The sequence below is a fragment of the Clarias gariepinus genome, chromosome 10, assembly GCF_024256425.1.
Source record: "Clarias gariepinus isolate MV-2021 ecotype Netherlands chromosome 10, CGAR_prim_01v2, whole genome shotgun sequence".
Lineage (NCBI taxonomy): Eukaryota > Metazoa > Chordata > Actinopteri > Siluriformes > Clariidae > Clarias > Clarias gariepinus.
Window position 1 is genome coordinate 16,708,121 of NC_071109.1, and position 26,644 is coordinate 16,734,764.

The 26,644-nt window shown below is 38.7% G+C and overlaps 1 protein-coding gene across 4 annotated transcripts in view; it reads left to right on the top strand.

The window, feature by feature from the left end:
- Positions 1–163: 163 nt before the first annotated feature.
- Positions 164–26,644, top strand: part of bcorl1 (BCL6 corepressor-like 1) — a 39,623-nt gene continuing 13,142 nt past the window's right edge. Inside the window, exons 1-5 of one of the 4 annotated variants that reach the window (XM_053505275.1) lie at positions 164–387; positions 8,975–9,068; positions 9,165–11,762; positions 12,596–12,740; positions 18,663–19,151. In XM_053505275.1, coding sequence (XP_053361250.1) covers positions 9,063–9,068; positions 9,165–11,762; positions 12,596–12,740; positions 18,663–19,151 — 3,238 coding nt within the window. In that variant the 5' untranslated portion in view covers positions 164–387; positions 8,975–9,062. Of the gene's footprint in view, positions 388–4,190; positions 4,630–8,974; positions 9,069–9,164; positions 11,763–12,595; positions 12,741–18,662; positions 19,152–26,644 lie in introns of those variants that run through there. The other 3 variants (XM_053505273.1, XM_053505274.1, XM_053505272.1) reach the window with 3 other exon arrangements.

The following is a 26,644-nucleotide window of genomic DNA, read 5'->3' on the forward strand; positions in this document are numbered from 1 at the left end:
TTCTGCCAGATCACATTATGGCTAGAACGATTTAAATAATGAAAGTAAACAAACCATTATATCAACGAAAACAATAAACAATCGGAGTCAGGTTTATTCCGATTTATTATATGAGCACGACTCACTGTACACTCACCTGTACAGAATCGTCAGGCTTTAGGACCCAGGAAGCGCGATTTTCTTCTCCAGCTGCTGCGGACGAGAACTGGCGATGAGGGAAGATCGCGGCGAGAAACCCAAAATTCACGCTGCCTTTGAATCCTTCGCCAAATTGCTCTGTTAAACCGAGACGAGCGCCACAAGCACAGAGCTGGTTGCACGGTCTCTTCGTGAGCACTTCTTCCTAAAAGGCATAGAAAAGGCGTCCGGGCCGTTTAGGTAAGTGAGGTAAGGCAGGCGGCGCAGCACCATGCGATTAACAAAGGCGCTACTGGCGAGCGAGGGGCATTAAAGGGGGCACTACGAAACGCCATGCAAGGCTACGGGCAACTCTGGAAACTTTGCAGCCTGCGCAAGTGTATGAAAGTCTCGATTTATTGTAGCTAAACGTCTGTTATTCAGTAGCTGTCACCAATGCTCATCTGGCATTGCCGTGCAAAGTAGCGTCTACCGTTAGGTTTCAAATTTGCGTGCGGCTAATGATAGCTAATGGTCACTCATCTGCAGCCTTCGGTGGATTGGGACACGCTGTGGCGTGTGTTTTTAGGCCTACAAAAAGAATGAGAGCGACAGCCCGTGGTCAAAGCGGGGCAGGGTGTGCTTAATTAAGGCCACGTTATCATGCTTTCCTGAGTAGAGGAACGCTTTTCATCATCTCAACCTGTCACCGTTGGAAGGAGGTCTATAACGCTCGTAACCCGTCTCAGGCGTGCCGTACTGTCCCGTATCCTGCGGATCCGCCTTCACCACCACACCATTCTGCGCTTAAACCGTCTCGTGCGGCTCTAAATCAGCCTGCTAACGGGGATCCTTACGGCAGTCTGCAAGTCTGGCAGGCCAGTACCGAAGGGTGTCCTTTGTGCCCAACTTTGCACGTAAAGTCACAAAGAGCCACAGACCTGTCGCTCATTTCCACAGACGTCTCACTTCGAGTCATCTCAGTTCCGAGTGTGCTGTACTGAGACTCAGAGCCCTAAACTGAATTATAAAGAAGTGTGCTATGGACTTCCTGCACTTTTTCATTCCAACTATATGTGTATTATGTACTGCTGTGGTTTCGAAGAAAGACACTTTATTGCCTATGAGATAGATGTTTGTTAAAAAGACAAACATATCAGTATGCTGTCTCTCTTGACCTGTGTGTATTCCCATACGGCCTTTTTTTGTAGCTGGGGTCACACATTTGTGTTTGTAACTTTAAGGCAGATAAATAGCTTATCGCACAGATACTACAGCATAAAGAACTATGTTTCATGCTGCCCTATATATATATATATATATATATATATATATATATATATATATATATATAATTTTTTTCCATAAGTTTATTTTTATATAGTTTATTATTATTTGGGGGATCAAGATTTCTAACTTTTCTCAAGTTTGTGCCTGGCATATCAGTTACATTTTACTGTATGTAAATACTAAGTTGCTTGTCATTAGGAATACATCAGTGATGAACACAGCCACTGGAGGTTCTAGGCCTAATAACTAATGTCCGCTGTGGTTTGTTGTTGTGCATATTAAAAAGCCTGTTTTAGGAAAAAAGGTACAGAAATTATGACATGATGGTGGCATAGCTCCAGGTGGCTTCTTCCTGAGCTTGGTTTACTCTATATGGCGTTTTGCATGTTCTCCCTGTATTTGTGCGGATCAACCTTAGATTCTTAAAAACTTCACAGGTGGTGTAATGATGATTCCAAATTGTGCCTAGGTGTGAGTGACTATGAAAATGTATGTGAGGTCCTGTGATGACTGGCATTCAATCTACTAGGGCCTATCCCAGAATTAAATGCGTCCTGACAAAGAATGAAAAGGTATAAATGTTAAAACCTTGTGTGAGAAAACAAGACTTTTTCTGGTATCTAGTCCTTAATTGTGTTTCCCCCGCAAACATAAAAACTTCATTGAGCAGTGAACTCAGCACACAGTTAAATTTGAGGCTGTAAAGTCACGCCGTATCTGTGTCCAAAGCGCAGTGGATGTAGTCTGTGTGAAGATGAAAAGAAAAAAGCATGCATGACTAGAAGGAGTTAGGGTGTAACTGAGAGATTAGGTATATAAAGACAGAATGCATATGTGAATATGAAGGTTGATTACTAACTTCTTATGTTTTAAAAACTCTCTCCTTGTGATTGCTTTTAATAAGGATTTTATTGCTCATGTCATTAGGGACAGGTAAAGTTACTTCACTTCAATAGATGCTGTAAACTGAGCTATATATAAATATTTTAGAAGAACAAATAAAGATTATTTTAAATGTATATTTTCTGTTATACACACCTCAGTGTAGTGTGTTACTTTTCTGTTTTAATAGCAGCAATTAGTTAAACACAGTATGTGTGGAGCAAAACATGTGTTATTCGGTTTTCCCAAACACTATAGCTTTTTCGGAGTGAAAATGTGAGGATAGTTACACTTATCATGAGAGATGGGCAGAGATGTTACCTGCCTTTGTATTCTTGGGACCCTAGACTTGGATACTATACTTTTTTGGACTGTAACATTTTTATCTTTAAAATGCCTATATTTGTGATTTTAAGTATCCCTTTGGAAACAGTTAAATATCTGTATAAGATGATATAAGGATATAGTGTACAGTTTGGAGGATATCTCCTGAAATTATAGATCACATTTTTGTCTTTTTAGGCAGTAAGGAAAAGGAATTTAGGTGCTGGTTGATTTTGTATGTCTACATGTGAATTTGTGAGCTGGGATCACATCAACACTTAAACTTACCACCAGTTTCTACACACAACTGACAAACCGTAATTGAGAATGAGGGGTTAAACATATGGGGTAAACTCTGTATTATTTTATAATAAGAATCTGGCACATTCCTTTTTTAACATTTCCAAGGCCTTTTTGTGTTATTCTTTTTACTAATGATGTTGTAGATTATGGACAATGTGTGATTTTCTAACATTGATTATGGGCAATGGAAGGACCTTTTTGAGTTAGTAACTGCACCTAAATTAAGTGACCATACTTATCGTAATGTGATGTACAATCATTTTACGTGCATATTGAGGATATACTGACCATCTTGACACAAGGTGCATTAGAAAAACTGTTAAGCATTCGCCTTTTATAAGTGTGTCCCTTAGCCTATATAATAATAAACTACTACCCTGTGTTCATAAATAATTAGACAGCTGTTTAATCATTTTATGTAATTATTTGGCATGTTACACATTATTATATTATAAAACTTTTATGATTTTTTTTTCATTTTCTGATGGAAAAAAAATCTGATTTCACAAGTGTTTTTGAAAATCTGGTTTAGAGAGAGTAGAATTCGACCATGGGGGAATAACATGTAGATGTCGATATTGAAGAGTATTTTTGTATTTCAGGCTGAAACTGGTCGTAAGACATTTAAGGACGACGGTTGGTGGTGGTTTTGTGGGGAAACAAGTGGTAAAAGTTGTTTTCTTAGGATTTTTTTTCCTGCGCACCAGTCTACAAAATAAAACAAGACAATAGCTTATATAAAAGATGTCCATATAATTTCATCGTGGTTGACGGTTTGTCGGTTGTGTGTTTGGAAAGCGTTAGCAGGGTGAGGAGTTGTGGTGTTTGTTAGTCTACAGCTCGCGGCTTCGCGTACAGAGGTACACAATCAGCCAGCACCTCTTCAACTCTTTTTTTTCCCCCGCCCGCTTTCAACAGACTTCACAAAACGTGACCCGTAATTTCGGGAGATGTTGTATAAATTATATGTGGAGAATATAATTCTGTCACCCGCGTTGCTTTTGGAAAACATTCCCTATTTGTAACTAGGCGGCATATTTCCACTTTGTTACTTGACGAAGGTTTTTTTTTTTTTCAGTTTAGCGCACCGTTGCGATCCCCTTTCCCCTTGAGCGGCTGGACTCGAGCGTTGCATGCCGGTACCTGCAGTCCCTGCTCCTCCCTTCTCGGAGCCGGCAGCGCCAGGGTGTGGGGTTTCGAGTACTACAACTCCCATACTAGCGGTCCTTCCATCTCCCCCTCTCTCCCACCAGAGCAGAGCCTGTGAGCTACAACACGGCTTGTCTTGACGAAACCCCCTCCCACCACCACCACGGACTTTCGGAACCGAAAATCGTCGATCTTATTGAATTGCTACCAACGGGATTCAAATCCTTTCCTTTCGGTGCAGCCTTAGCACCCTTAATGTGGCTCCAAAGGGTTGGTGTTTGTTTGTACTGTTTGACATCGTTATCTGGCTCGCTAATTACCTTCGGGAATTATTCAGTGGACAGAGACATCGGGTCGGGGCTGTGTTATGTTCTAACACCGCGGATACCGGGCTGGTCTGATATGGGACGGATGAAATACCGTATCGGAGATATTTCCGTACGATGACACACGGCTTGTCCTTAACATTTGCAAACAGTCTAATACAGATCGATAGTTGCTTCGAGGAGACTTTGCTGCGCAGGGATCTGGACGTTGCAGCTTCAGCGTAGAGCACATTGCTAAGTAAGGTTACGTCTCTGTACATCGCGGAACACGAGTAACACTCGGTAGTTATCTCTAACAAACACACGGTACATTTTTAAGCAGCCATTGGAGGGTGAATGTGAAGAGTTAGCCCAAAGTACGATGTTTCCTCATGTGGGTTATATCAGCCTCGCAATGTTGTCTGGCTTTCTCTCTCGATTTATCTTTGCGATGAGGAAGGCGTTGTAGTTGGACTGCACACTCGTGGTCACCGAGAGATGCGGTCAGGCTTCCTCAGTTTGGGCATTTAGGCATTCTAGTTTCTGATCGACAGGACTGCTGTCCATCCGAAGGGACGCGTGTTTTTTTTTTTTTTTTGCCTCCGTCGTGGCCACACGAGCATGCATATCAACAACACGGCTCGTTTTCAGCGCGAAGTCGTTTTCGGATAATTCCCGCTGAGAAGACCTACATCGTCTCGTGTTTGCGTGCCTCACCCCTTTCAGCCGTGTGCGAATCGCGGCGAGTTTGTTTCATGTATTGGCCTAATTTTAAACAGAATATTTTCCACCTGAGAGCCAGCGGCGTCTTTCTGTATTGTGTTGTGTGATCGCTCAATTGTTCATCAGGCTCGGTCGAGCGAGTGGACGAGGCAGAGTTTATGCGAGGGGACATTTTTTTTTAAATCTTGCGAAAATCCTTTTTAGTCTTTTATCTTGGGGAAAATCGGCGATCTCCATACGACGTTCGGTTTCAAACCCGCATCCTGTATGTATACTTGTAGCGTCTCCTTTGTGTGTGTGTGTGTGTGTGCTCCCTCTGGTCTGCGCTGCCGACACACCAGGAGAGAGTGGGCTCAGGAGCCGAGGTTGTATTTCCCTGCCATGCCTTTCACATGTCTTATCACATCAAAAAGCGACTCGATAATCGGGTTCTCGCTTCACCCCAGCCGACTGACGAATGTGTCTAGTCTCCAGCTTAATTTAGCATTCTCTAATGGGGTATTTCAGTATCGAGCTTCAGTCAGTGGAGCACGAGACCAGCGACAATGAGAGCTCGCGTGGGTCGACAAACTTTACTAACACACACACACACACACACTCTCTCTCTCTCCTGTCCGTTAGCCAGACTCGGCTGACCTGCGAGAGGAACCGTGCGCTGTACACACACACGCACACACACGCACACACACACAGGCTGTAGTTCGCTTTTCCCTCGTGTTTGTGCAGGACTGCTTTTGATCTGGTGCACCAGTCATGTGAGATGCTGTTCTCTGAAGAACTGTATTTCAGAGGATTTTTAGACACATAATAGTGGATGCCAAGTGCATTACATCCACTATTAATACTGATATACTGTAAATAACTCCTCAAACACTAAAACCACACAGGTACTAAGTCACATTTCGTTCATTCAGCACTCTGGTTTGAAGGTCCTGCTGTGTGTGTAAGTGTGTGTGTGTTTTCATGGAAGCTTCTTCCTGCATTGTTTATTGGGTAAAGACAAGTTTCGGCCTGGCTTCCTCTTTCTTTAAGAATATGGTCAGAGTTGTAGCAATCTTTGGCCTAGCTTTTTGAGGCTATGAGACAAAGACATAGCCATTCCTCTCACACTTATTCCTAACATTGACATAATCTAAACAAAATTCATGGTTTCTTATCGAAATAAGAAATAGGCAAAAAGAAATTTGATAGAATGGTTTTTCATATAGATTACTGGTTTTAATTATAACAAGCAGAAGCAGTGGTTTAAAAAATTACCTATAACATTTCCTTGAGAAAATGGTGGCTTCACTGACTAGGGATGCCCCTACACTCCGTTTCACACTGTCTCATTGAGCTATACATCTACCTAGTGAATCCAGGAACTTGCTTCTCTTTGGGGCAAAATATTAGCTTAAGCACATATAGATCATTCGATTTGTATTTAAGACCTTGTCCACATATACATGGGTGTTAAAAAAACAATTGTTTTCCTGCCTAAAACTCTAGGTCTCCACGAACAGACATTTTGGTAAACTCCACCCTGGGTAAAAATATTTATAATGTCCATTTTCAGTGTTGACGTGCGGACACTGGTGACATGCACTAATCTTACAAGTCTGAGAGCTATCTCCTGTGTTTGACATTACTGCATGACATACTCAGTGATGGGGTTACATCACTTTCTGTTGGTTTGGGATCCCTTGACAGCATTTTTTAATTTTCATATGGAAGATGTTTTTAAATGTACCTATATATAAATGTGTCTGTTAGGCCTGAGTCTTTAACAGACTTTTTTTATCTTAGTGTTAAATAAGGCATCCTATGCTAAATATATTCATTACAACTTATACTGAAATTGTGATATGTTTTGTAAGTAAAGTTTCTAACTAAAGAACGCAAGAGCTGAAAAAAAATCTCCTTGCCTCAAAGTTATATCGCCCTTGCTTGTAAAGCTTGCTATGGAAAATTTTTATTACCTATTATATGCAATAATGACTAGTTTACGTCTTACTGTATTCAATTTTTAGACATTACATTTAAAGGGTTAAATCTTGCTTTGGCACAACAGGTTATACCAATTTTTGTCCATTGGTTGCCAAATCTTAAATCTTGTGTGCCAAATCAGATTTTAAAAAATTCTCACATCACTACTTTCTTCATGTAAAATATTGTACTTATGAAATGTTGGTAATGAAAAAATAATAATTTAACAGTATAAAGGTTAACTCAAAAGGCACTGTGCAACTAAATTTTATACATTTACATATCAAGTTTTTTGCCTGGCCTTCTGGAAGACAATGTTTGTTGCTGTACAACTACAGTTGTTCACTAAAATTAAGATAAAATACATTTAGGTATAACAGAGTTTGATGTATATCATGATACAAAAATGTCAATATGTTTATTGCTTGGTCTCAAGATATGTTTGAGAGATCATCTCACACTAGTAAATATTATGTGTTTAATTTGGTAAATGCCTTGCCACTCCAGGGTGTGGGCTTAATTTCCGTTTCTGTGTGCATGAAGTTTGCATGTTCTCCCCATGCTTGGTGGGTTTCCTCTGGGTACTCCAGTTTTCTCTCACAGTCCAAAGACATGCAGATTAGGATAATTGGCTTTCCCGAATTGCCCATAGTGTGTGAGTGTGTGTGTGGGATAGGCTCCAGGCCCTCGCGACCCTGAATACAGGATGGAGCGGTATAGATGAGGAGTGAGTGAGTAATTTGGTAAACAGCACATAAGAATTGTAATTTAGGGCTGGGCAATTAATAAAAAAAATAATCAAAACTCTAATTAATTTTAAGTCAATTTTTTTTCAAATACTGTTAAGACTTAACCTAACGTGTGTTCATGTACTGTCCCCTTAAAAACATACTACTATGTGTGTAGTCACATGACTCCTCTATCCAGTGTGTGACATGACATTTACAGTGTAAAACTTGTCAGTAAACTATGGGGGCAAAAAACAAACAAAAGTTAATCATCAAAAATCGTTCATTAATCCTTATTAAAGTAAAATGTTAATCGTGATATGAATTTGAGATTTATTGCCCAGCACTACATTTTGCAGAACTTACTAAATATGTGTACAATGTACTTACATACAGCTAAGATATGGCGTTATATTCATGACCTTTTTTATGTGCTTAAACAGGTTTTTTAACTTGTTAGCTAGAATGTATGGGCTCTCTTAACAAAGTAGCTCTGGACTCACTTATGTTGGCACAGTACAGCTTGACATAAAACCAGCTAATCAGAGATTGGAGGACGTACATGCCGTTTGACCGATGTAGATAATGCATCACACAGCCACACACACACGCTTAATGAACTTTTTGCAGTATATAGGCAGCATTTTGAACCGCAGATACTGGGAAGTTCAAAAATCAGTAGTGGAGAATGCATGATTCAAAAACACATCTAGAGCTACAGAGAGACACACCTGTTAGCCGTTGCATTGATCCTAAATAGAAAAAAAAAATTACATAGAATGTTCTCGAAAACTATTATTTACTCTGTATTTTATTCATACATTGTTTTTTCTAAACTTTTAATTGTATTGAGATTGTATCATTTAAACACCATATTGTGTACCAAACTGTTTTGAAAAAAATATATGTATACAGTATATTTTGAAAATAGCACCGGGTATGATTCACAATAATGTTAACTTAGTGACAAGATGCAGGACAATATGTTAATGTCCAGATAAAACATTTTTAAATATTGTGAATTAGTGTCTGTTAGTGTGCTTCAGTTCTATGATGTACTATATGTCTCATTATCTAATTTTTTCTTTTTTAGTGCTGCATGGACTGGTCTGAATATTTAAATAACTCTAATAATTTATTAATTTAATCATACAGATTTTGTCTTTGACATTTTCTTTGTGTTTTTAGCTTTGTGCCATACATAGAAGACATTCCGGTAAACACACATCTGTCAACACACTCAAAGGAATGCTGTGTTGAAAAAAAAAAAACACCTATGCAGGTGATAATATGTTTTGTTAAAAGAGTGATTATTTAAATTTTTTTTTTTAGTTTTAGATAGGATTTTGATTTCTAAATTTTCTTATTATTTGCCTAGGTGGATCCCTCACCAATGAATGTAGGGGATGGAGGCACAGTGAACAAAGAGAGCAGTGCCCTTAAACAGCTGTCAGAGAGCATGGTGGGGAATCCTCAGCAGACACTGCCTCCTGAACTTAGAGGAGACGTGCCTCACGGACAGCAGAACAAGCTGAGGACATCTACAGACTGCAAAATGCCTAGCGTTTGCTCAGACAAGGCTAGCAAGACCAGCAATTCAAACCATTGCCCCGAAGTTCCCCCTTCCCATCTTCGCAACAATTCTGTATTTAACACAGATTCTTTTAGCACGCCATTACCCGATAGGACGGAAGTTCCAAAAGCCCAGCCTGAAGGAGCTGCTGCCTACCCAGCTCAGCACTGGCCTTGTGGTAAGAAGGTTGGCTCAGAGGACTTGATGACTTTGGTTAACAATAGTGCGACTCAAAATAAGAAAGCTCCTCATAACACGGGACCTACCCAACCTGTTATCAGCCTTTCCCCAGGATTTCAATGTTCAACCCTCTTTAAACCAGGCCAACCTGTTGCTTTTCTTCCATCTCCAAACTTTGCTTCTTCTCTTTGTAAGATCACATTGCCCCCAGGATTGGGCCAGATTGCTGCACTGAGAGAAGCCACGGCTAGTCAGTTTCAAAAGGACTGTCCAGTATCTTGTCCTGGCTCAAGTGCGACTCCAAGGCTAAAAACATATCCGTTACATTTTTCTATGGGTCGAGGCATTGCTGAGAAGAAACCACTGTCATCTGCATCGAAAGGCCGATGTGAACATGTTTCTAATGCGAAGGGCTGTAAAGGTGTCGGAGAGCACAAATCAACAATTTCCTCCTCTGTTAGCCCAGCTATTCCTCTCCCAGCACAACAGGCTACCCAAGCCTCAGCCCCACTGACTCATTATACTATCTCTCCCACTGCTGCCATCTGCTGTAGCTCAGCACTGGCCAACATTACCACTCAGAACAGGCTTCTAAGCCTTGTAGAGAAATGTCCCCCATACAGAGGAATCGAAAAGACTTCTGTGGCATATTTGAAACCGAAGACTGTATCATCTACTGAGGACCACAGTTCTCTGTGTCCAGAAGCTAGAGATGTGCCTCTTGACTTATCTTCAAAATCCAAGCGCCAAAAAAGCATTAAGGATGCTCAAAGCAGTCCAACTACCACAACTGAGCAATGCTTATTTGAACCTCATCAAAAGAATTCCCATGCCTCCAAAAGGCCTCAGACTTCCACTTATGGTTCTGCTTCTACATTTGCCATTCTACCAGACACCCAAAGAAATGGGTCAGCCCAGAGATCCACCTCAAAACTCAGCAATCACAATTTGGAACCCAGTGCATCATGGGGCAAAGGCTCATCTCAAGGTTCTTTAAACAACCTCCCAGGAACATATGTTGGTGTAGCAAGCCCTATACTAGCCTCTACCCTGCGCAGCAAGGATGGAAAAAGTGCTGCTTTTGTTGAAGATGTTCAGATATTTGCTAAACAAGAAACAATTTCGATTATTGATCAAGGTGAACAATTGGCCTCTAGAAGCAAGAAGACTCCTTCCTCAGTTAAAGGTGAAAGGCACAATAAAGGTGATAAGCAATCTGGTAGTACATCTGCCAGTACTACTGCCTCTGGAGTGCAAGAGCTTCCATCCAAGCCCCTGTTTACTTCTACAAGCTTGCAATCCCCAAGGACATCAGGCGGAAAGGCAGGCGTTTCATTTACACCACCAGGTAAACCACTGTGGCCCCAACCACTTTTTCAGGGGATGTCTTTGCAGAAACGTCCAGCTCAAAGCCAAGCCCCATCTAAGGTCAAAGGCAACCTGAGTTGTGATGGCCCCTTGTTTCATAAATGTGAATTAAGCCCTACTAATGTAAAGGATGAAAAATGGGAGAAAACCCATTCGCCCCTGTCCAACTTGGAGTCAATAGTAAAGCAGAAAGCTCTTGAGACCACTGCACTGACTGGTGAAACCTACTGTAACCTGTCAACTGTGGGATCCAGGAAGCCTGATGTGGTGAACTTGCTCAGCAGATCTCAGAACCCTCCAGTGCAACAAACTGTGGCAACTTGCTTTACACCTGGTGGAATTTCAGAGCCACAGGACTCTAGGACAATTAGCAATACCCCGCTTACAGATGCATCAGTGGACAATAGGCAGGATGCCACAGCTGTTTTTTTGCCCAAAGAGAAATGCCATGACAAACAGGCAAAGCTTTTAGAAAACTTTACAGGCCAAAAGTCAGAGCTCAGCAGTCCTAAGAAAAGATGTGCATCTAGTAGTAAAGTTGGCAAGAAGGAAAGCATGCTGGCTCCAGATCCGGAGGAGAAAACAAGAGAAGACCCTGCAATACAAATGACTCCAAATTCAAAGCTGGAGAGCATATCAATTCCTCAGCCTCAAACAAATACAGAGGCAGAGAAAAAAATAAATGGTGGTAAAAAAGATAGGGTCTCCAAAGGAAATGTACCCATCACCAAACAGAAGAAACCAAGGAAGAAGGAGAAGACATCTCCTGAAACACTAAAAAAGACTGCAACATTAAAGAAGAAACCTCAGATGAAGGAAAGTGCTACAGATTTTCAAGCCCCTACCTCTAAAAAAGTAAGATATATATATATATATATATATATATATATATATATACGTAAGCTAGATGCTACATAATAGGAATGTTTGTTTTCATTTGGTTTCTTAAAGGAAAGCAAAACACATTAAATATTACTAATAGTTAATGCACTAATTTATTGGTTGATGTTTTATGTTTTTATCGTTCCCATGAAAAGTAAGGGTTTTTTGTGCAGTTGCAATGTTGTGTAACAGGAGAAAACTTAAACCTAAGCAGTAATGATTTAATGTTGCTATTAACTCTGGAAAAAGGGGCATGTCTCCTTTTTGACTTGCCATTATCCAGTGACATTAAATGTCATATTGATGAGAGAAGTAGACAGCAAGTTAAAAGAGTTCTGGAATAAACGGCGGCTACATGTTGCAGTTGTACTGAATTAAGCCAGATCCTTAACTTTGTGTTAGTTATTAATCTAAGCAATGACTGGCTTGATGATTTCATACAGCATTATAGCATTATCATTAAAGTAAAAGCTTTACAGCTTTAATTGTTTAAATTTACAGATAAGAAGCTGGGAGCTGGACAGAGTAAATTCCTTAAGCACTGCTACGTTAGTCTCTTCAGATAGAGGAGTAACAAGCGCTAAATCCCACTGGTTCCACTATACTAAGCAGTTAAACAGTATTGTGGTTAATATGAGAAACCATCAATTAAAATTAGAATAACCAACTTGCAGATTGTTTGTCACAAGAGTTAACTCAAAATTTCATAATAAAAAAAATCTGCAAAATGTAAAATATATTGTATAATAAATATTGATAAGGAAGAAAGTATTTCAGAGCGGATTTTGACGCTTGTTTTTTAACAGAAAAAGGGTACCACCACAGAAAAGAGCCCACTGAAGGAGAGCCCACTAAAGCAGAGCACATGTCCAATCCCTGAAGATGCAGCTAAGATTCACAAAGGAAAGAGTCTTTCGGTTAAAACGGAGCAACCTCCCTGCAACAAATCTGGTAAGAAATTTGTTTGCTGAAACAGTATAAGGAAATAAGTGTTCACACTTTTGTTTTTATTATTCAATATAAAGTATACATAATCATATTTACAAACATAATGTATTTAGGCTTATTATTGAAAAAAAAAAAGGTTTTCATTTTTAAGCAAAGCCAATGAAATTGACTAACTGAGTTAAAGTGAGTAACTGAGTTGTGATGGTCCTGTGTTTCATGAATGTGAATTAAGTCTTCTTTTGTCTTTACTTTTTTACATTACAGTATTTCTGTATGATTACAGTAGATTTCACCATTCAGTGCAGTAGTCTTAAGAGTTTTCTGCTTTACTATTGACACTTGGTGGGACAGGAAAATGTGCTTTCACCTATTTTTGTCCTTTACATTAATCACTGTTGTTTATGCTTATAAATGAAAATCATAAAAGAACTTTCACAAAAGTGATTAAAGTAAAAATATTATGGGGACACATGTATGTGTGTTTATATATACTATTATTTAGTAATAGTCCGCCTGTGTAGGGAGCCTACAGAGTGAGCGAGGAGCATTCTAAAGTAATCATTTCTCGTATGACTCTATCAGTCTCTCACATCGTTGTGGAGGAATTTTGGCCCATCCTTTTGTTCAACATTGCCTTAGTTCAAATGTGGTTTTTGAACATTTGATTAAGCGCAGCTCTCTTAAAGTCATGCCACAGCATTTTATTTGGGATGAGGTCTGAAGTTTGACTAGGATATTCCAAAATTCTTTTTGAGTCTTTTAGTTTTTAGCCATTCTCATATAGATTTACATGTGTGTTTCTGATCATTATGCTGTTGCATGACCTAATTTCGACCAAGTTTTTCGCTGTTGCACAGATGACCTCACCATAGCAAGGTGCCTAGTTTCAAAGGCTCCAAAATAATTTTAAATCACCCCTCCACCTCTGTGCTTGACAGCGGGTTTCTGCTTGAAATGCTATTAATTTTTTGGCAAAAAATGGCACTGGGATGTAAAGCCAAACAACTCCACTTTGGTCTCATTTGTCCATAGGACATTGTTCTAGCAGTCTTGTGTTTTGTTCTGATGCAGTTTTGCAAACATCAGTTATGCTCTTCTTTTTAGACAGAAGAGTTTTTTTCCTGGCAACCCTTTTAAACAAGCCGTAGTTGTTTATTCTTCTTCTAATTGTGCTGTTATGGACTTTAACATTTAACATGCTTAGCAAGGCCTGTAGGGTCCGAGCTAACTGTTGGTTGTTTTTTTATATTTCTCTGAGCATTTCACAGTCTGACCTTGGGTTGAATGTGCTGGGATGTCCACTCCTGGGAACTGTCTTGAATGCTTTCCACTTCTGAATCTTTCTTGCTAGAAACTCCAAATTCCAAATTGTTTGGAAAAGGTTTTGTAACCTTTCCAGATTGATGTGCAGCAACAGTTGCTTCTCTAAGACCATTGCTTGTCCTATCCTCTTGGCATTGTGTTAACACAAAAGTTTAAACCTTCTTATTTCATGTTTATTTTTATTGTTGTCAATCTTGTATATTAATATTGAAGACTTTGAAATTGTGACCGCACAAATATGGATTAATGAAGGCAAAAAATGTGTTAAATAACCCAGAATATGTTTAATATTCTTGATTCTTTAAAGTAGCCAACTTTTGCTTTGCTGACATCTTTGCACACTCTTGGGATTCTCTCAGTCAGCCTCATGAGGTAGTCATCTGGAATGGTTTTCCAACATCTTGAAGGAGTTGGCTTCTTTTCCTTTTCTCTCCGGTCCAACTTATCCCAAACCATCTCGGTTGGATTTGGATTGGGCGATTGGGGACGCCAGGTCATCTGATGCAGCACTTCATTACTTCTTGGACATATATATCTTACATAACCTAGAGGTGTGATATTGTCCTGTTGGAAAACAAATGATAGTCTCACTAAGTACAAACCAGAAGGGATTGTGGGTTGTGCCTTCAATTTTGACTAAGTCACCAACAGTGTGACCAGCAAAGCACACCCACACCATCACACCTCCTTTATGTTTAACAATGGAACCACACATTCAGGAACCATACGTTCACCATCCGTTATAACAAAGACATAGTGGAACCAAACGTCTAAAATTTGTACTCATCTGACCAGGACATCTGAAGGGACAGTCTTCCACTGATCTGCTGTCCATTCCTTTTGTTTCTTGTCCCAGGCAGTCTCTTCTTTTTGTTTTTCTTCTGAAGTAATGGTTTCATTGCAATATGCCCATGAAAGCCTGACTCACGCAGTTTCCTCTGAACAGTGGATGTTTTGAAATGTGTCTGCCGCTTGAACTCCAAAAACCATTTATGTAGGCTCTAATCCGAAGTGTTAAAGTGTAAACCGGCGGTTTCTAAGGCTGGTCATTTTAACAAACTTTCCGCAGCAGATGATACTTATGATGAGCCAGTTCAATCATAGTGTTTGATGGTTTCGGTGACTACACTTAGAGATACATTTAAAGTTCTTGAGATTTTATTTGGATTGATTGACTTTCATTTCTTAAATGAATGATGGCCTGTCTTTTCTCTTTACTGAGTGGTTTTTTTTTTTGCCATAATATGGATTTGTACACTAGTTGTAGTAGCACTAATGGGGCTATTGACTCTGAATGTCACAGTAGAAATTTAGACTTCTTAGACCAGACAACCATTTTCCAATTCCATGCAAATTGTAGTCTTAGTTTCTTGAACTCAGTTGACAGGATTGGCACCGGTGTGGTTTTCGACTGCTGTAGCCTATCTGCTTCAAGGTTTGACGATCAGAGATGCTGTTCGACAAGGCATTTTTGCACAGAGAACTACCGCTTAGAGGATATTCTCTCCTTTATCTGTAAACACTAGAGAGGTTTCATGTGATATTCCCTGTAGATCAGCAGTTTCGTTTATGCTCAGACCATATACATGCATACATACATACATACATACATATAGTTCGTGTAAATTAAGTACACATAATATTAAGTTTCATGTCCTTTGCTTTAAATAACTGCAGCAAGCTGTTTTGTAATTTGTAAATTTGTATTCACAAGCTTTTTTATAGTCTTGTACTATAGCTTCTTTCAGTTTTTGTTTAGTTCTAGGGTAAATTGGGTTAAAGTCTGGTAATTGATTGGCCAGTCTAAGACCTGCCACTTTTTTCTGATAAAGTCTATTTCGTGTTGGCAGTGTTGTCACTCATTGGTCTTTCATGGTCCCTCACAATTTGTAAATTATTGGACATAATGTTTCTGCAGACTTACGGTATAAATTCATTCAGCAGCTACCATCATTAGTTACATCATCAGTAAAGTTTAGTAAGCTCTGACGAAGCCATGCAAGACAAAGCCATGAGACAACTTCTGCTATGCTGATCAGTGAGCTTGTAATTTTTTTGGAACAAATTGTTTTACACTTTAGCATTTCCATCAGTTTGATAACGGCAAATCTTACTTCCAGAGGTTTCATTTTTTTCTTTAGTGGTTCCTTTCTTTTTTAGTACAATTTATTACATTCTAAACTGTTGTGTTGGTTATGCCCAATTGTGCAATGGCTCTGATTTAATTTTCCCAGTTTTCCCAGATTCAACATGGCTTAAATTTATCCCATAGATCTCTCTCTCTCTCTCTCTCTCTCTCTCTCTCTCTTCAAGAAGATATCCAGGTTTTAAACCAAGAGTAATTAATTTAAACAGTCAGTCTAACAGGGAACACGTAGGCAACTAAAAACTTATGGTAGTCATATTCCAATATTTTTGATCATTTAAGACCTGGCCTGGCTAGTCTAATGCTTGTGAATTGGTTGAAATTGATTAATAAATAAATTCACAATTGATAGGATTCATAAAAATATCACCTTCTAGATAGCAGCATTAAAAAACTGTTCTTGTGTCATTATAAAAACGTGTTGCGATTGTGAATTTAATCAGATGAAGGTGAAGAAGCTTTATTAGTGTGTTTATAGACTACATTATTAAAGAGCACGTATGAAAAACACTACGGCGCCACAGCAAAGACCTCCATGCCAGTACAATTGGTAGGAAAATGTGATATGAAAATATACCAGTGAAACCACAACCAATTATCCGTGTTCAGGTGTGCAAGATTTATTTTGAAGGAGTTGTAGAACAGCCTAAAAGCAGCAGGAAAACACTGAGCATCAGGTTTCACAGAGTACAATAAGCAATAAACTGCACAACAACTATCTCTGTTCCTATAACCAATGTAAAACTCCTCCTCTGGTAAGAAAAAAAAAAGGCAGAGAAAAAAAAAACAAGAGACAAACATACACAATCAATTGAACCAGTCAGAATGCTTATTCTTACAGTACTCTGGTCAGCTTATCCATATATATATATATATATCTGAACAGTAAAACCACATTATGTCTGAATTTAGCACATCTGATCTGAAACAAGGTGGCACGGTGGCTTAGTGGTTAGCACTTGCACCTCGAAGGTTCAGGTTTGATTCCCGCCTCTGTGTGCATGGAGTTTGAATGTTTTCCCCTTGCTTGGTGTTTTTTTTCGGGTACTCTGGTACCTGCGATGGATTGGCACCCTGTCCAGGATATATCCTGCCTCGTGCCCCAAGTTTCCTGGAATAGTCTCCAGGCCCCCCGCAGCCCTGAATACAGGATTAAGCTGTAGACGATGAGCGAGTGACTGAGTTAGTGATCAGAACCATTTTTAGAGGTGGTTTGAAACCAGATTCCTAAAGATGTGTATCAATCTACATGCTCTCCCTGCTTGAATCAGATTTTACACTGTCCATTATATCACTTGCAATCCGACACACAATGTTCACGCGATCACATGGGTGGGGACATGGATCCATGGTGAAAACTCGTTGAAACAAGAGTTTTCCAAAATATTGGAATATGACTACCATAGGTTTTTTTGTTGCCAATGTGTTCCCTGTTACTGACTGTCCAAATCATTCATACCAGTAAATGATTACTGTTGGTTTAAAACTGGGTATCTTCTATAAAAGAGAGAGAGAGAGAGGGATATCTATGGGATAAATTTGAGCCATGTTGAAGCTGGGAAAACTGTGAAAATCGAATCAGAGCTATGGCACAATTAGGCATAGCCAATACAACAGTTTAGAATGTTGTACTAAAAAAGAAAGAAACCACTAATAAGAAATATGAAACTTCTGGAAAGAAGATTTGGGTTTATCAAACTGATGGAAATGCTAAAGTGTAAAAAATTTGTTCCAAAAGCATACATGCTCACTGATCAGGTTAGCAGAAGTTGTCTCATGGCTTTGTCTTGCATGGCTTCGTCAGAGCTTACTAAACTTTACTGATGATGGAACCTCGTAACCAACTGCCAGTGACTGAACCAGGAATGAACATGACTAACATCTCAAACATGAACATATAGCAGCACCAGTTGGAAACACTTGAGGCATGTAGTAGTGAGGCAATATGTAAATATTGTATTAAATATTATATAAATGGTAAGTTTATATAGCTAGTTATCACTTTCTTCTTCATCTAGAACCATACTTGCTTCCTGTCACAAAAGCATAACAGACACTGCTAATGCTGAACTTAATTTTTAATTGAAAAGTCTACTAAGTTTGTGGCTTAGTAGTGGGCTTCTCACTTGCCTGTGGCATTTCTAGCCCATGCCCCACACTCAACCACTGGGGATTGAGGGCACTCTTAGTGCCTGTCCCAAGCCTGCATAAAAATGGCAGGATTATCCCAGGAAGGGCATCCTGTGTTAATCGTGTGCTTTAAAAAAAATATGTTGATCGGTTTAGCCAGTGTGCAACCCAAAATGCAAGAAGGCTGAAACAATGGCCAAAAATTTGTAAAGGTATTCACAAGTCTGGTTTTGGGACAGTAAAACTGTTTGGCTGTTTTGCAGTAATCTTAACATTTACAGATAATAGTAGACTTATTAAATGTTTTTCCTTGGTGACTTTTCTAGATTTTGAAAAGAGCTCAGTGAGAAGTGTTCAGGTGGAACCTGCCCCCATCACCAAAAATGATCAGCCCAGTAAGGAAACTAACTTACAGCAGGTGTCTTCCCCAAGGCCAAAGAGAGGTCGCCGACGCACTGACGATGCCTTGCTGCGAGACTGGAGCTTTGCTTCTCCTCCTACTCCTCCTCCTCCTCTTCCTCCTCCTCCCCCTCCTCCTCCCCCAGAATCATTTTCTTCACCACTTTTGCCAAATCCTGTTTTCCCACTCAGACGACCTCGGGGCAGACCTCGTCTTAATCCTCTGCCTGAAAGCGGAGACACAGACAATACAAGACCCGTGCAGGTCGCAAAGGGAGGAGACCTGGCCTCTGCAAAAAAGAGAAAGCGATGCAGAAACCGCAAGTACCAGAATGGGGAGTATATTACAGATAAGGAAAAGGAAGCCAACAGGGAGAATAAGGAGAAGTTTGAAAATGGAGAGAATGAAGAAGCAGGTAAGTTTTTTTTTTTATTTATTTTTTTTTTATTGAACACCTATGATCTTGAGTATATAAACAATCACATGGGATGTGCCTTCCTCAGTAGTTTCTGTTCTTTTAAATCAGTTTGTTGAAATATTGTTTTTTTATTTAAGAATAATATTAAAAAATCGCAGACATTACTAGAGGTGAAAAACCTCTATTAATTTCTGCAATTTTTAAATATTATTTATTGGTTACTAAAGTTTTCTTACAATTGTTTATTTGCTGCTACTTTTGTTTAAAAAAAATGAAAAAGGAGAAATAAAAATAAAAGTGAAGTAAAAAGTAAAAGTACAAGCGATCCTAACCCTATTTAGCTAATTGTCCATCATTAGTAGTAATTGCATGAGAAGTGCACATCCAGTTGTTATAGAAAACTATTAATAATGTGGACTGGGCAGAGATAAAGAGACTCTAACTAACACAGACCCCTTAGTAAAGAACAAATGTATAACAACTTATTGGTTATTAACTTATTAGCTAGAAAGCAAAGGCTCACCCACAGGCACATAATTTCATTGCAATTCATCTCTATCTCCAAGATGCCAATTGAAAGTGCTCTGGTTATAAGTAATTCTGTTCTATGCCATGTGAAAGTTTCTAGAACTTTAGGACACCAGCAATTATGGGTAGCTTTATGGCAGGAATCAGGGTGGCAGAAATTGCAGGGAATCTAATGATCTTAAGGTTAATGTTCAGGTTAATTATTCATAGTTGGGTGCTAATCATATAAGATTGTGTATAAATTAGTGAAGGCAGTATTTTATACATAGTATGAAATGAGTAGTGGTAGCTTGCAGCAGGTTACTGAAATATTGAATGCCCAAATGGTGCACTGAAAACACAATGGGCTTATAGACAATTGGAACACGTTTGAGGGCCAACCTGATTGTATGGTATCCGTCACACTTGGGAAGGTGCTGCTATTATTTTTAGTAATGTAGCCTATAACATGAAAAAAGGTTAGGCTGACTGCCTGCCTTGTCGTATAATTCAGGCTCCATCATGTTGAAATTGTCAATGTTTCTTATGGTCAAAATATACATAATTGCAGAACACCTAAAATGAGATATTATTGAGTACACAACCAGCATCTGTGAGCAGAAGCTAGGACTGGTAACTATTACAGTCTGAATAACTAGTTTAGGTTATTAATTACCAGGTAATTGGTATATGGGTCATTGACGGGTAAGACTTTTTAATAGGCCAATTTTAAAATACTAAAAATATGGATATGTTTGGCCATTTTCTAAACATTTGGAATGTAGTGTACACATGACTTTATAAAGAAAAGTAAAAAAAAATGTCATTTTAGTGTTTTTACACTTAAGTTAATAAAACAAAGCCATAAAAAAGTCATCTGGGGCGACCGTAATATATCTCAGAATTCACATTTTTATGTATTATTAAGACTAGTTGAACTCATATCAGTAAGTAGATAAACTGATGAAGAAAGATAAACTTAGTGCCCTTTCATTTTATGAAAACCATTATTTCACAAGTTTATTCTATAATATCAGAGTCTCCTTCATTATCCAGTTAAAATAAATGTTTATTCCTATAAAAGGAATGGAAAATGGCTGAATTTATAAAAAAAAAAGATAAAATATACAAATAATTATACTTAAACAATTAACTCTATGTATATAATTGATGTATATAATATGAAAACTACAAATATAGGACATATATCTATCATTTAAAACACTCAGCAGTGGTCGCCCCACATGATACTCGGTCGCCCCATATGATGTTTTCAAGTTTACTCAAGTATAACAGTTAGCCTCAGGCAGTATAACAGGCTAACAGTTAGCCTCAGAAACCAAACAAGCTTCTTCTAGTGACAAAGCACTATCAAATTTATCATCAAAATATAAATTTGTGGAAAAAAATTATAATTCACAGTTTTGGGGTCGCCCCACATGATAACCAAAAGTGACTACGACATCACAGCCGTTAAAAAACAGCTTTTTCTTACTATATGAGAGAGACTGATTTACTATACAGTTGTTTCCAGGGGGTCTTCACTTGTGTCTGGCTGATGCACTATTCCATCCTTGAGATGTTTTTTTGAAATAAAGGTCCCAAAATTGTGGTTTGTTGATGGTCGCCCCGGATGAAATGGATAGAATCAACATAATTCGGACAACATTCGTTTGTATATCATGATAGAAATATATGAGCAAATGCTTTATAGTTTTGTCAATGGATGTAAAACATGTTTAAAATTATGCCAACTAGGAAAAGGGATATATTTAAGTTGATTTAAAGTGTTTTTAAACCAGTTGTCCTAACTAAAGGCAAGGCCGGACGGTCGCCCCATATGGTGTTTTGGCACTTAGGATAGCAGAAAAATGATGAAAAACTTAAAAATTTGGAGAAGTTAGAGTGGTTTAGTAGGTAAAGAAGGTATAACAAGTAGATGAGAAATTTTTATGTATTTTTTTGTTTTTTCTGCAAAATAAAATTAACCCGGACAGAAAAAGGGGGCGTCACGTCATTGACCCATATACAGTGAGGTCAATAAGTATTTGATCATCCTGTGATTTTGTTAGTTCTCTTACTTAGAAATCTCAGATTTCTGACCCTTAAAGACCAGTTATTTTGCTTTTAAATAGTCCATATGCTTCTTACAGAGCCACTCCTTGGTTTTCCTGGCTGTGTGCTTTGGGTCATTGTCATGTTGGAAGACCCAGCCACGACCCATCTTTAATGCTCTGACTGAGGGAAAGAGGTTTTTGCCCAATATGTCACAATACAGTACATAGCCCTGTTCATCCTCTCCTTAATGCAGTTGTCCTGTCCCCTGTGCAGAAAAACACCCCCAGAGCATGATGCTTCCAGCCCCATGCTTCACTGTAGGTGTGGTATTATTGGGATGATACTCATCATTCTTCTTCCTCCAAACACGGCGAATGGAGTTATGACCAAAAAGTTCTACTCTGGTCTTATCTGAACACAGGACTTTCTCCCATGACTCCTCTGGTTTATCCAGATGGTCCCTGGCAAACTTTCGACGGGCCCTGACTTAAACAGAGGAATCTTCTGTGCAATGCAAGATTTTAAACCATGACCTCTTAGTGTATTACTGATAGTAGCCTTGGAAACTATGGTCCCAGCTCTCTTCACGGCATTGACCAGCTCCTCCTGTGTAGTTCTGGACTGTGGAATGGTGGATTCTTCACCATTCTTAGCATCATTGATACCCCATGTATCTACTTAGACTTTGGCTGATTGTTGGTGCACAGGTGTCTTTATGACAGCTAACGACCTCAAACAGGTGCTACTAATTTAGAATCATGAGCAGAGTTTAGCTGGAATATTTAAAAGCAAAATAACAGGTCTTTGAGGGTCAGAAATCTGGCTGATAAGCAAGTGATCAAATACTTATTTGACACAGTAATTTACAAATAAATTGTTTAAAAATCATACAATGTGATTTCCGGCTTTTTCTTTTTAGATTCTGTCTCTCACAGTGGAAATGCACCTATGCTAAAAATTGTAGACCCCTTCATGATTTCTAAGTAAGAGAACTTGCAAAATAACAGGGTGATTAAATACTTATTGACCTTACTGTGTGTGTATATATATAAACGGAAATTCAGTTTGGCCTGCCAAACATATACTGTAGTAACAATAGGCAGTGTCCTCGAATGTAACAGTATACGTAAAATGTGATGATGACGCTGTCCGCTGTTACATTCAATGACACTACGCTATACTGGCCACTGGCTGAAAAGGCATCCCATGCCGTGTAACAGTAGGCAGTGTCATCAAATGTAACAGTAGGCAGTGTGATCACCTTTTACTCATACTGATATACCTGACGAAATATTGGAGCAGTGTGTGGAGCATCAGCGATTTACTGCACACACCATTTGCAGTTAATGGTAGCACGCAAACTCTGCATAAGGGCATAGTGGGTTCCCTTTAGTCCATAATAAAAACTAGTTGCCAACAAATGTCACACAATGGCAAGCAATTTCACTTAATTTAAACTTTAAGGCTTTTGATGTGAATGACAGTGCATGTTAAATAGAAAAAAAATATCCAAAGTATGGAAACACATTACACATTGTACAAGTAACAGTTCTACTCTTTTTTTTGAGAACACTGACTGCACTGAGATGCACTGTACCTGTGAGAACCAAGCTTATAAACTACTGCATATATTGGTTGTGCATGTACTAGCATAACAAGGTTACTATCTGTATCTCCCATTTATAACATATATTTTTAAATATTTCCTATCCTTTGAGAAAGTATGATCTCATGTTATTTTGGCCCAGTATTTGTTTATTTGTAGGTAGGACGTTGCAAGACTTATCATTTAAATCCTGTGAGTTATGAGGTGTGGCCTCTGTTAATCAAACCTATTTGTCCAGCACATTCTACAGATGCTTGATCAAATTGAAATCTGGGGAATGTGGATGCGAAGTCATCACCTTGAACTTTTTGTTCCATAAACCAGTACTGAAAAGTTTTTGAAGTGTGAAAGAGGCCAGTGCCATCAGGGAACACTGTTTCCATGAATCGTTGTACTTGGTCTGCAACAAGTTTTGGATAGGTGTTACATGGCAAAATAACCGCCACATAAATGGCACGACCCAAGGTTTCACAGCCGAACCATCGTTTGGCTTGCCCGCTTTCCATAGTGCATCCATATTTTTCCCGATAGTAAGTGAGGCAAAAGCATCTGTATGTCCACGTGATGGAAAAGACACAAACTGATGGCCGGACATTCTTCTGCAGGATTTTCTGATAGAGAGCCGAATTCATGCTTTCCTTAATTATGGCAATTCATCCAGTTCTTGAACACAGAGACCTAGACTCACACTACCAACGCCATAATTGACTGCTAATATGTTCTTTTTATGAAATGCTATTAGTTTTACACCAAATGCAATGGGACACACACCTTCCAAAAAGTTAAGTATTTGTTTCATTAGTCCAAAGAACATTTACCCAAAAGTCTTGTTGATAATCAAGATATTTATTGGCAAATTCGAGACAAGCCTTTGTGTTTGTATTGGTAAGCAGTGGCTTTCGCCTTGGAACTCTCCCATGGATGCCATTTTTGCCCAGTTTCTTTTATTGTTAAACCATAAACACTGACTTTGATCAAGGCTTATGTTGAGGCCTGCAGTTCTTACACTCTCTTGCAGTCGTTTTGTTAGGCCGTCCACTCCTGGAAAGGTTCATCAGGTTCCAAGTTTTCTTCATTTGTGGGTAATGGTTCTCCCTGTGGTTTGCTGGAGTCCCAAAGCCTTAGAAATTGCACCATAAACCTTTCTATACTAATGCATGTGACTTATTCGTTCCTCATCTATTTTTGAATTTCTATAGATCGTGTTGATTTTTTTTTAGATATTTAGGCGTGCTTCACTTTGTCAGACAGGCTCTATATAAGTTATTTCTTGATTCAACAGGTCTGGCAGTAATCAGGCTTTGGTGTGGCAGGTGAAATACTATAACTGATAATACCACAGTATGTTTTCAGCAAAGCATGGGTGATGGACATTAGCAGTAATGTGTAAAGGACATTAGACTCTGGATGCTAAGCAAAAACCTATTTCTGCTTACCTGCTAAATTTTTACTTTGGCAAAAGGGCAGCTAGAAGGACAGTGGCATGGATAAAAAGTACTTGACCGCTTCCTGATCTGTTTTTTTTTGCATTGGTCAAAATGAAGTATTTCAGATATAACAACAACAGCATTTACTTAGCCAACAAATTAAGTCAAAACATGACTTCTTAAATAGAACCTTCCAAATAATGGGAAGTTACCACATAAGCAGACCACAGTAGGAGCAGTTATCTCCAAATGAAGAAAAGACATAAGGGGCTGCTTCAACAAATACCCACTCATCCAGGAAACCCAGGAACAGCCAAAGAACTGCAGGGCTCACTCGCCTATGTAAAGACAGAATTTGTGATTTCATAATTAGAAAGAAACTAATATCCATGCAAGAGAAAATAGAAGGTAAGCAAAATATTCAACCTGTGTTTGCCCAAAAAAACTTGATTTGCAAGCCATTGGAAAATGTTCTATGAACTAAAAAAACATGGAACGTACATACCAACATTCAAACATGGTGGCGGTAGTGTGATGATGTTGGGTTGTTTTGCTGATTCAGGGCTTAAGCATACACATTGACAAAACCATGAATTCTCCTCAGACAATCCTAAAGGAGATTAAAATCAGCAGTAATAACAGAAGTTATGTAGTAACTGTGATGCCCAAGGATTGAAACAGAGATTAACTGGTTACAATGATTTTTCTGTTTTTATTCGAAATCAACTAAACAGACAGCTACACTATAAACACAGATATTGAGGTGAAGTGTCTTACTGGATTTTCCTGTGACATAATATATGCCAGTTTATCTTGTAAGGCATAATATTCAATTATTAGGTTATTTCAATAATTTTCTGTGAAATTGCTATAATGGTGTTTCATAAATGTGACAAAATTACTTAGTAATAGTTTGATTGTATGTTGTCATCAACACTCCAATTGTTCCAATCTCCTAGTGCACAAGCATGTCATGCCAATTAAAATGTCTGGATCAGGAAAACAACCATGATTTTATTTGAGTCTTTAACAGAACCAGAAATTCTGATGAAATTAATGCAGTCTAAAATTGCTATTCTTTTCACACTGCACTGGATGAACCGACTGAACTTAGGGTCTGTTATGATCAGTCATGTCTGCTTCAGTCAGAAGGTGCAGGTTTTTTTTTTTTTTTTTTTTTTAATCTACAAATAATTATACTACTGCATGCCCAGAGCGTTTTCTACATGCTACAGAATGGCATATACTCAGAGACTCACCCTTTAAGAACAGGTTAATTACCTGTTCTTTAAAATCTCTGTTAGGTAAAGATGCAGATTAGTAGGGGTTTGTGAACAAGAGTTTTGGTGACGTTTATTCCTGGTAATCATTCCATTTGATTGTGGAGTGACGGGACACTTTGTCCCAGGTCGCCCTAATGCCAGTGTTGCTTTCTGGCTTTCACATTTAATGATCCTGGCAGAGTCAGACCAGCTAGATTCCCCAATGGATACCAGATCCTGACACACTTCTACTGCTGTGGCTTTCCTTGCCTAATTCATTCCAATGCTCTACTTCTGTTTGAAGTTTTTTCTACTTATGACTCAATTTCTGTTACTGTGGACAATTCACATGGACCCTAAAGGTGTGCAATTCCCCAAACAGTACATGCCCAAGGCACACCCTTATTTCAGTGAATAATATCACTTGAATACTGTAGACTTGTTCTTCTGCAGTAATCAAAAACTTTTCTGTGGCAGAACTGGACTTCAATTTAATATCACTCCAGTATGCTCATAATGAACATCCCTTGATGAACAGCCTTTACTGTTGTTTATCTTTTCTCTTTTATAGCTGTACACTGTAATTCTTTTAAACTTTTGAGTCTGCTTCTTCTAAAGTAGGGCTGTTAA